Genomic DNA, 12,420 nt, shown 5'->3' on the forward strand with positions numbered 1-12,420 from the left:
AGGATATGACTGGTGACAAATCAAGAGCCATTCTGTTGCATGAAACCATTAAAGTCATTGGTTAAGCACAGTGAGTTAACTCTAAGAGGAGTTGTTTTGCAAAGCACAGAAGTAGATGCAGCACTGGGCAGCACTTGACAGGTTGTTTCTATGACTGGTTCATGCCAACAGTGGTAAACGTTCCCCAGTACAGGCAAATGCCATAACATAAGGATTGCAAGGCTATAAAGACCCACATTTCCAGCTGTATGGCAGAGTCAGATCGCCAACTTCCATTATTTATTCTAAATGTCTGCAAGCTAAACCTGTAAGCTAAACAAGTCAAAATGTGAGCCAATGACAGCTCTGCTTCTTCTATGAGACTGGGATCTCCAATCTCAGTTCATATGTGTAGACCACCTCTCCTAGACGCTGCTACTGAACTGGGGGTAGGTGTTTATTGCAGGGTGTTTAACGGCATCTCTTGAGAATTTCTTATAAAATACTGACACAAACTTGTTTAGATTATTTACCAAAGATCATACAGTACCTAAGTAACTGACCGAAACTCTGTGAAAATTAGTTTGAATACTGAAAAACAATTCTGATCGGTTACATAGCCAGAGAAGACTCATCCGTAAAGTGTCACTGGAGTGCGTTAACCGTAACGTATATACAACCCACCGCCAGTCTTAGTAAGCTGTAAATCAAGCTAGTAACTTACCCATAAGAGATCGTCACAGAGGGCGAACGCGTCTGGCGGAGACGTAGCAGCCATGCTTGCTTGTGTTAAAACGGGAGGCAACTCTTCCGTGATTATACGCGCGTATAAGATAACCACTCCTCATTACGAGAATGTACGATTTCCGCATACCGTGGTTGTAAATATGCTGAGTCACTATAAGTTGCAAAGGTCAGATGAACAATCAGATTACTGGGTTTATGGGGGTACTTTTATCATTTTTATGATGCAAAATAACAACACACTTGCTTTTTTCTATCACTTTCAATGAAAAATGGTGTATATATTTTTGTACGATGAATAATAATTGTTGGCAATTTCCTCTCACGATACAATATACAATATACATAATTATTGAATAGTATGAGTCATTTGAAAGCTTGCACTTTGGACTCATCAACTCAACTATAGGGTATCACGCGGTTAAAAAAAATATAACGGCTGCCATTTCTTAATAAAAAACAGAAGAGGACACAACATTTTATTGGTGTCGTTTCATATGTACAGTGCACACAGACCCAAAGCATTGTTGAGAGAAATAGATAAATAAACCAACAACAAAGGATGCAGCTGCTGGTATATATAATGAATCGAGATAATTGATGAACAACATGGTGCCGCTACAGATATTCATTTCAACATCATCAACATTATGTGATTCACAATTATTATTATTACAATCTTTTTTTCGATACTATTATTACTAATGCCATATCTGTGTACGACTCTTACCACGCGAATAGGGTTAATTTTATCTTTTAGAAATAACACGTAAATATATCTTCAACACGAGGCTGTTTCAGCAGATCCGTACGAATCACGACTTTGCTTGCACGGGTTGGCGGCATTGTACATTTGTTGCAGGTGGTTTCTGTCCAATAATGCTAAGTCACGCTGATAAGCCGGGTCATGGTGACATTTCACCATAACCTATAGCGTTAGTCTTCTGTTTACGTTAAGCAATGGTGAGGCAATGGGCCAACTGTTATTAAATCGTTCACCCTTCGATCTTTTATGTCACAAGATTAGGATATGATGCATGAAGGTCAAGTTAGGTGTTCTGGCTTTGAATGGAATGTAGAGCCCCATTCCTGCCGCGCATACAAATAGTGGAACCGGTTAGGAGATTATGTCCCGTGCGTAGTTTACAGCCCCTTGAACAGTTATGAGCCGGGGGTGGGGTTGCAGGGGGGTGCGCAAAGCATTCACAGGCCTGGTTTCGAACCCAAAATATGACATTATTAGATTGGCCAAGCTATAGCCCTGACCTAAATCCAATAGAAAATGTTTGGGGACTTATGAAGGAAAGAGTCAATAAGAAAAATCTGACAAATATTGCTGAAATGAAAGAAGAGGTGGTCCGGTATTGGGACAGCATGGACTACGACTTTCTAACTTCTTTGATCAGTAGTATGCCCCGCCGCATTGAAGCCTGCATTGCTGCCCATGGTGACTTGACAAAATACTAACTGTTCACCTGTCTTTGAATCTGGAGTTATGTTCAGCTAATATTCACATTTAATACGTGAGTAATGAGTGAAAAAAATATATAAAATGACAATCTTAAATTCTCAATAATTTCTGGTTGCACACTCAAATATTGATCAGGGCTGCAATAATGTAAAAGCTATTATCAACATTTTTGCTTGTTATCTTCATTTGTGCTATATGGGTTCGGTGGGGTAGCATGTAGTGGTTACAACGTTACTCGTTACCCTGAACACCCGAGTTCGATTAACCACATGGCTACACCGTGTGATGCCCCTTTCTGATATCAGCCGTCGTGATATTGCTGGAATATTTCTAAAAGCGGCGTAAAACCACACTCACTCCCTTCATGCTACATCCTCGATGTTCATCGTTTCCCTTTCTGTAAACACTTTCAGTCTGTGTACCTTTAGTGGCAGTTAAAATATTAAGTCCCATATTATCCAGAATGGGTTACTGTGTTTTGAACACTGTCGCTTTTTCTGAATCTCCCAAGTTAGCAATTTCAGTTTGACAAGTCCAAATCCTCTCAACAAGCATCAGGAATTCACAACAAAAAACTGCCCCAAGCTATAGAAATCCGCCATCAGAAAACTTAAACTAACAGAGATCAATGTTTTTTCATCTCGTCTGCATATGAAAGTGTAATAAAGCAGAAGACCCTTTTTAGCATCAGCATGCATCCAGTTCTCATAAGTGTTCAGTCCTATCATTTCAACAGAACATCTGGCTTCATCACATGTTATTTTTACTGTATTATTATATTTCTGGCCTCATTATCTGTGTGTCATTTGTTTTTTTACAGTATTGTTATATTTCTGGCCTCATTACCTGTGTGTCATTTGTTATTTTTACAGTATTGTTATATTTCTGGCCTCATTACCTGTGTGCTTCGTTACCTGTGTGTCATTTGTTATTTTTACAGTATTTTTATATTTCTGGCCTCATTACTGTGTCATTTGTTATTTTTTACAGTATTTTTATATTTCTGGCCTCATTACCTGTGTGTCATTTGTTATTTTTCAGTATTTGTATATTTCTGGCCTCATTACCTGTGTGCTTCGTTACCTGTGTGTCATTTGTTATTTTTACAGTATTATTATATTTCTGGCCTCATTACCTGTGTGTCATTTGTTATTTTTACAGTATTTTTATATTTCAGGCCTCATTACCTGTGTGTCATTTGTTATTTTTACAGTATTTTTATATTTCAGGCCTCATTACTGTGTCATTTGTTATTTTTAAAGTATTTTTATATTTCAGGCCTCATTACCTGTGTGTCATTTGTTATTTTTACAGTATTTTTATATTTCAGGCCTCATTACCTGTGTGTCATTTGTTATTTTGTCTATATTACTATATTTCAGGCCTCATTGCCTGTGTGTCATTCGTTATTTTTACAGTTTTTTATATTTCTGGCCTCATTACCTGTGTGTCATTTGTTATTTTTATATTTCTGGCCTCATTACCTGTGTGTCATTTGTTATTTTTACAGTATTGTTATATTTCAGGCCTCATTACCTGTGTGTCATGTGTTATTTTTACAGTATTTTTATATTTCAGGCCTCATTACCTGTGTGTCATTTGTTATTTTGTCTATATTACTATATTTCAGGCCTCATTGCCTGTGTGTCATTCGTTATTTTTACAGTATTTTTATATTTCTGGCCTCATTACCTGTGTGTCATTTGTTATTTTTACAGTATTGTTATATTTCAGGCCTCATTACCTGTGTGTCATTTGTTATTTTTACAGTATTTTTATATTTCTGGCCTCATTACCTGTGTGTCATTTGTTATTTTTACAGTATTTTTATATTTCAGGCCTCATTACTGTGTCATTCGTTATTTTTACAGTATTTTTATATTTCAGGCCTCATTACCTGTGTGTCATGTGTTATTTTTACAGTATTTTTATATTTCATTTGTGTGTCATTCGTTATTTTTACAGTATTTTTATATTTCAGGCCTCATTACCTGTGTCATTTGTTATTTTTACAGTATTTTTATATTTCTGGCCTCATTACCCGTGTGTCATTTGTTATTTTTACAGTATTTTTATATTTCAGGCCTCATTACCTGTGTGTCATTTGTTATTTTTACAGTATTTTTATATTTCAGGCCTCATTACCTGTGTCATTTGTTATTTTTACAGTATTTTTATATTTCAGGCCTCATTACCTGTGTCATGTGTTATTTTTACAGTATTTTTATATTTCTGGCCTCATTACCTGTGTCATTTGTTATTTTTACAGTATTTTTATATTTCTGGCCTCATTACCTGTGTGTCATTTGTTATTTTTACAGTATTTTTATATTTCTGGCCTCATTACCTGTGTGTCATTTGTTATTTTTACAGTATTGTTATATTTCTGGCCTCATTACCTGTATGTCATGTGTTATTTTTACAGTATTTTTATATTTCTGGCCTCATTACCTGTGTCATTTGTTATTTTTACTGTATTGTTATATTTCTTGCCTCATTACCTGTGTGTCATTTGTTATTTTTACTGTATTACTATATTTCTGGCCTCATTACCTATGTGCTTCGTTACCTGTGTGTCATTTATTACTGTACACCTGCATGGCGTCATCCAGTTACATGGTCTACCTCTTATCTATTACCTATTGTTGCCGATTTCACCCAGCTTATCACAACACGTCCTGTATATAGACCTCACATCACGTGACTAGTCAGCCCTGGGCCTCCTTTCACAAAGCACTAAGGTGATCGTAAGTCACTGAGGTAACCTTAGTGCAATGTTAAGGAATGGGAGTTAAGGTTAACCTTAATGAAGGTTTCTTTCTGAAAGGAGCCCAAGGGGCCCGTTGTACAAAACAGCCTTAGCTCTAATACTACCTTAAGTCTATGTTAAGGTATGGTAGTTACGGTAACTTTAGCGCTAAGATCGCTTTTTACAACGGCACCCTGTTTGATTTAGTCTCATTTCTGGCAGTGCCATTTCTGGCAGTGAGATTATCACACCTTTTAATTGGTGTAGCGCGTTGTCCCATTTCTGGCAGTGCGATTTCCGTAAGTCCCATTTCTGGCAGTATGCTGTTCACACCGCTTACTTGATAGGTAATAAATTACTAATTGGACTTGTGTAGGCTAATTTAATGGGTTAACTGAATCGGTCAATGATACTTTGCCAGAAGAGACACAAGCAAATAAAAGAAACATGGTTGGCAAGTCATAAGATTGTATTATATACAAGGAGGGGGAAGTTTTGATCCAACTTATGAACCGACCGAAGATAGATATACTGAGTCAAAAAAGAAACTACACATTCTTTCTTCAGGGCACTATAAAAGAACAAGAGATGGTAAGATGGTTAAATTGTTATTATTTCATTGCTGAGATCTGTGTGATGTACTCGATACACTTACAGTGCCATAATCAGTTCCATTAGGCTACACCGCCGTTCCAAAACATGGGTATACAGAATGTCAAGTCACAAGAATAAAAATGCGAAATTTCTCAGTTCAATATCGTGTATGGCCACCCCGCGCATTCACCACTGCCAAACACCGTCTCCTCATCGACTGCCTGATGCTTGTGAACACGCGGTTGGGGATTCTGCGCCATTGCTCTTGCAAGGCAGCGCCAAGTTCCTGCAAATTCTGAGGTTGGTTCCTAGGACCACGAAGCCTTCTCCCAAGTGCATCCCAAACGTGCTCTATTGGATTCAGGTCAGGGGACCTCGATGGCCAGTCCATGACGTTGATTCCAGCGTTTTGAAGGAAATTTCGTGTCAACATCGCGGTATGCGGCCGAGCATTATCATGCTGGAACTGTAGACCTGGGCCATGAGCCGCCATGAAAGGAACGAGTTCAGGGGTGAGCACCTGGTCGCGGTAAGCAGCAGCTGTGAGGTTTCCACGGATGACCAGAAGTCGGGAACGGTTGTTCCCACAGAAAGCACCCCACACCATGCAACTTCCGCCCCCGAATCTGTCGACTTCCTGTACACAACATTGGGCATACCGTTCACGACGTCGTCTCCAGACTCTATGCCTGCCGTCCGCGAATCTGAGGGTAAACCTGGATTCATCGCTAAAGACGACTCGATTCCAGTCTCTCTGGGTCCATCGGAGGTGACGTTGGGCCCACAGCAGACGTTGACGTTGATGAAACGGCGTCAATATTGGCCCACGATATGGACGTCGAGAATGGAGATTGGCAGCCCGCAACCGATTTCGAATGGTCTGTGAGGACAGTCGACCTCTAAACATCTCAGCCCTGGTTCGTGTAGCCGGCAGAAATCTGTCACGTAGGTGACGTAGGACGATTTGACGGTCTTCTGCTCGTGACATCACACGTGGACGACCCAACCTTGGGCGATCAGAAGTGGTGCCAGTTTGTTGTAGACGACCTCGCAAGTCATACACAGTACGACGGCTGCATCCCATTGCTCTTGCGACGTCAATTACTGATCTTGCCGCTTGCAACATGCCAACGGCATGTTCACGTTGCACATTTGACAATCGTGGCATTTCAAGTACTATTAGAACTGTGGTTTAAAAGTGTTTTTTCAATTCTTGAGGCCAATGCAAACACGTGCATATGAAGAAAACTTCGATGCGAAGATCACGTGATCGACTGCACGTGCAAAACCTGATTTGGCACTAACGTCATTTGCACGACGATTGGATGGGTTTGAGTGGGTTTTGCTAACGTTTTTCTAGAGTCGAAAGATAGGGATCCCATTTCGGATACATAGATGTATCATCAGAGAAAAATTATTCATTATTTTTCAAATTACATTTTGTGAAGTTTCTTTTTTGACTCAGTATATAATTTCAATATTTGGTATTGACTGTTGAGGTTTACTCGGTAAAAGGTGAACCTGGCGAGACAAAAGCTTGACGTCACTGGAGGTTTATAAGTCAGGTAGTAGGCAGAATAACTCCGGGACACTCTTTCATAAGGCTGCTGTGAGTGAATGATACGTAACTTGTAGAAGAGTTTGGGACAAATCTTAAAAGTTCCATCCATGGCTGCTGTTGGGGAATCACATAGTCTTTTCAGGTCAGAATGGGTACCAAAAATATGGAGAAGGTCATCACCATATTCTGTCATCCCCATACTTCCTTCTCTCATTGTACCAAAGAAATGTGATTAACATACAAAAATAAAACATTTCCTGACTCATAGTGTACCAGAGAAATGTGCTTATAATATAAAACAAAGTGTTTTCAAAACCATATACACCATATCCGGTCAAAATTTAAAACAAGTTCCCAAAGACAAACACACTGTGTTCATAATCATTAGAGGAGCAAAGGATTGACCTGCCCAAGTAGCAATTGATCAGGTAGGTTGCAATGAATTAATTAAGGATTAATTAACCCAATTTCATTTTCATACAGACCAATTAGTCCTAATTAGTGATGTTCACTATCACCATTTTTCATCTGAAGAAGGGGCAAGAACTAGCCCAGAAACTTTGTGAAAAGTAAACCAAGAAGTTGTTATCCATAAGATTTCTCTTGTATAATTAGTGATGGTAGTTGTCCAAGTTCTGTCAGTGGATTATAACACCTCAATAATTACGTCAACTGGAGACTGCCAGTTTTGGGATAACGCCCCCTGGTTGATAATGGTCTGAGTATTTACACTGGTAAACCATGTTTTGTGTACTGTGACTACCTTCACTACCTCCAGTATCAAAGGAAAACACATCAGCATGACAAACATGGAGTAATCATCAGTTCATTAACGTTTAGAGAAGGTTATATACCTCAAGAATGAAACTGCTCTGACTCTTCTTTAATTCAAATTGTCATCGATCCAGGCTCTCGCTACTTACGGGAAATCGGGATACGATGACGTCCATCAACCAGATAAGCGGCCTGATCATGGCAGTCGGCTCTGACAACCACTCCAGTCCGGACCCTCACAGGTTACTGATTACTTCAAAGTCAAAGATCTTTATTATGAATGAAGGCCACCGGCCCATATACATATAACATATATACAATCAAAATATACTTCTGATGACACGAATACATATTTCGTACGATAATGTTAATTGAAGTACCAAGTTATATTTCCGGTGCAACTAGATCACCAACAGACACAAAGAATGGTAATGTCATCCATAACGTTCCAGTCTGTAAAAAGGTCATGGATTTGGAATTCTTCGACAGACATTTCTTAGAAGTTAACAATGATAAAGGAAGCACAATTCATGAATATAGAGGTTTTGATATTGTCCCACGGGACATGCTCAACAATGTTGTAGGGATTATATTATTCTACATTAAAGAGGTTGTCATGCATATGTTATGTCTACATGGTCATGAAATATGTTGTTTCAGCCCAGCCTGTAGTGTATTAAATTAGACAACAGCTTGCATTCAGATGTATGACTTCTTTGATTGGCATTCTAGAAGTTGGGTCGTCACCACTTGCTTGACAACGACATTAGAATTTATGTCAAAACGTCGCCTATACAGTAAAGAAGTTGTATATCCATAAGAATAGTCCCCATTCTTCATTCAGATGTAATTATCTATATCACATCATTGACATTACACAAACTCATATCAAAGGCTCTTTGTGTCTTCTGCAGACGTTAAAATATGGTACTTGTTGGTCCCTGCCTGGCGCTCGGCATTAATGGGTACAACAAGGACTGGTCGGCTCGGAGTCAGTATAATGTGTCTGAGTGGGGTATTCATGCGAAATATTCTAAAGTACGACGTTAAACCCAATTTCACCTCACCTCACCTTTGTGTCTTCTGCAGCTAAAATGAACGCCAAAGAATTGATATATTCATACTACTATAAACTCCATTGGAATAAAGTCTACAAAGATACAAGCATATTAATACATTATTCAATGCATTCAGTGCAGCTGTCGACTGAAACGTACTGAACAGGAACTAATGCTATGATTGATATTTTGTGGGAGACGGAATATGATCATCATTATAGTAGGATATGGAAACAAAGAGAGGCTAAGGTCCAGGGAAATTCAATAGGACCAATCATTTCATCATTGTCACAGACAAACCTAGGTTTCTCGCACGTCGTGAACATTTTGTACCTGTAACCAGTCTAAAACCAATCTATTATCACACACAGATACATGTACATTTACAACTAATTTGTAAGAAAGATTTCCAAGAATTTAGCTTGCAAAACATCAACAACTCGACGTAAGGAAACTTTGAGTTGTGAAACCACTGCTGGCTAGTTTGCCATCAAGACCGCGTTATCCGTCTTCAGGTGTTTACACCTGGTCCACACCACAGGCCTCATAGTAAGGATGGACCGCCTGGTCTCAGCAATTATGGTATTAGGATTACACGACTGATTGAAGTGATCGAACAAGGCATTAACATCTAGATGTCTTTATGAGGACTGTGTGGATATTGTAACTGGTAAATATTCCCAACGTCTATCTTGGTATAACACGTTTATAACAATCAGCAAAGCAAAATATGGAAAGTGCGTAACAAAATTGCAAATGTTTGAAATTTTGGCGCTTTTGAAAAAGTATGGGTGGTGTGAAGAATAGCAAAAATCATTTCACGAGAATTCTTACATTCAAAATCAAAATCTATCAACGTTACACATACAAAAGGTAAAGTGTGACGTTACAATGGAAATTCTGCTGCCTCCCAGAATTATGCGACAAAATGGCATAATGGATGTAATTGGCAGTAGTAACCGATATATAACCATGATTTCAAGTATAACCCTATTTTCTGATCATAGCCATAAAGTTATTGTGAACCTAAGTAACGCTCTCTCGAGGAATTATCACATGACATAATATGACCGAGGCACTGATAAAGATAGAGTAAAGTTTGCTATGAAGAAGAATGGATGACCAACTGATTGTATGCCACGGATGTCCCGGGGTACGTGTAGCCTTACAAGTGTGAACGGATGTACAGATGGTCTGTGGGACTAAATGCATGGATGGGGGGCATAACGGTCAATACAGATAACGGTATTAACGTCTGCCATTTGTTTGTTTAACGGTATCAGACCAGCACAACATGAGATTCAACAATGGTCAATGGCTTTGTCCGAAGCGTGTTATCAATTTGAACCTTACACATATTCCAACGTGTTCAGTTTATGATAAACTACTGGGCAAAACATGTTATCACTGACTTCACTTGACCAAAATATAGAAACAAAGACGTATGTGAGATTTATGATAATTATTTTACAAACAGAAATCATTTTCCAAATAATTTGACTGAAAATTCATTGTAATGCTGCTCTTGCATTTGCCGCAATTCGTTAAGAATGAGTCAAGGGGTCAAAATGAAAAAATACACAAATCAGAGTCACAAATCAGACTCCTCTTGTCTGTTGTCGAATAAAGGACACCACAAAAGGTCTCAACACTTCTGGGCTGGGCATTCAGATTTCCTCGGATGATAACCAGTCTTCTTGTTCGCTGGTCACAAATGACGCCCCACTGGACTGTTCGTCTTCAGATGGCGTGTCCAAGTACTGTCGCCGTCACGAATCTGTTCCGGGGGTGGATCTATGGATGTAGCGGTCTTCGGCCGGTGTCGTGACTCTTGGTCTTCCCGATCTTGGGCGGTCTTTGGTGGTAGCGGTTTATCCATTTGCTGACGGTGGCCTGGCTGCAACATCCCCAACCCCCCACCCCCGAAAATTTATTCTCTTCCCTGAGGAGCATTTCCCACCTAACCTTTGGATTTCTTGATTTATGTGCACCAGTCTTCTCCAAAATTCTGGATGCGCTTGCGTAAGTCTTGGCATATTCGTGGTGTTTTTTTAGTTACTGCAATCTGGCACTGTTGTACATCGGTATTTATGCCACAATCATGCACGTGCATTTGGACCAATGTCCCACAATTACGTTTCTCACGTTTTGAAAAATGCACGATTCGTACGAATAAACACATAAATCAGTACATTCGCAGCAAAGCTCCCACTCACCCAATCTGTTCCTGTATTGCGGTGCTATTTATGGTGTAGCAATGTGATATAGCTGGAAGGTTGCCGACTGCGGCGAAACACAAGATACTAATAAGCTCGTCTAATGTGTGAGTGAGTGAGTTTGGATTTACGCCACTTTTAGCAACATTCCAGCTTTATCACGACAGGGGACACAAGAAATGGGCTTCACCTATCTTGGGAATCGAATCCTGGTCATATCCACTAGGCCACCAACCTCTCCATACCTCTAATCGAGTAAGGGTCAGCAGAGATTCTCAGTTCACGTTTCAGCCTGTGACTGTAATGGGTATTGAGTGGCAACAATGACCACGAGCCATGTGTATTTCGTAAAGTGACCTCAAGGGGGTGATAATCCTGCCGAGATCTAGACCTTTACTTTACATGGTACCCGAGAGTGTGGTGTCGGTTGCTCGGACTATTGACCACCGTTGTGTCTTGTCCAGGCTCAGATTAGAGTGGGTTGCTGTGACACACCGTAGGAGCGGTGAACGGCAGGAAATATTTCATAGCAGGAAGTGAACGATGTATCACGCGAGAGGTGAGCAGGTTTTATTTTTAGGTGTAGGAAAATTGTCAATATCTATGTTTGTATAGACCACATTGTCCCAAAAATTCATGCTGTAAAATAGAAGACACGTTTGCGTAATCATACCAAATATCTTTCCGTTCCGTCATTATTCAAGCCCATGAGCCTGCAGAACAATGTCTAGCTTCGGCTACGTTTCCGTAACGATGCATAAACATATCAAAGTTTAAGGTATCATTGCTGTATATACGAAAAACAAAAGATACCAACATTAAGAGTAATTATCGAACTCTTTGTGCCAAATTTGAATGCTTAATGTTGTACCGTTTTCGAGCTTTCATCCTCGAAAGACAGACACCGTCAAATTGTGAGTGAACGATGTAAGATCCCAGACAATTGGCCATGGTGAACGATTTCATTTTCTGTTGGTGAACGATTTACGGTCAGCCTAAACTCGTCATCCAATTTGCTATACAGCATTACCACTAACTATCAAGTATTCATTTCTTCAGATGTGCTGTTTAAACGACGGAAATGTCACCATATCAGTGCTACTACTGTTCTGAACATTTTCAAGACCTCTGTGGGGTGATATATCACTGTAATGACATTCACACGGAGAAGACAATTATTATTTTACAAATACATTTAGGTGACATTACAGGTAAACTCAAATGAGTACAAAAAGATTTAAAATGTGTGCCAAATGAAACTGATAAAGAAATTG

The 12,420-nt window shown here is 39.4% G+C and overlaps 1 protein-coding gene across 1 annotated transcript in view; it reads right to left on the reverse strand.

Annotated features, from left to right (window-relative positions):
* LOC124262541 (multidrug resistance-associated protein 1-like) overlaps positions 1 to 772 on the reverse strand; it is a 75,440-nt gene extending 74,668 nt beyond the window's left edge. Inside the window, 1 exon segment of the mRNA XM_046697048.1 lies at positions 704 to 772. Coding sequence (XP_046553004.1) covers positions 704 to 757 — 54 coding nt within the window. The 5' untranslated portion in view covers positions 758 to 772.
* Between the last annotated feature and the right edge of the window lie 11,648 nt (positions 773 to 12,420).

This window comes from Haliotis rubra, unplaced genomic scaffold (assembly GCF_003918875.1).
Source record: "Haliotis rubra isolate DU_JTF1 unplaced genomic scaffold, ASM391887v1 Scf844, whole genome shotgun sequence".
Taxonomy (NCBI): domain Eukaryota; kingdom Metazoa; phylum Mollusca; class Gastropoda; order Lepetellida; family Haliotidae; genus Haliotis; species Haliotis rubra.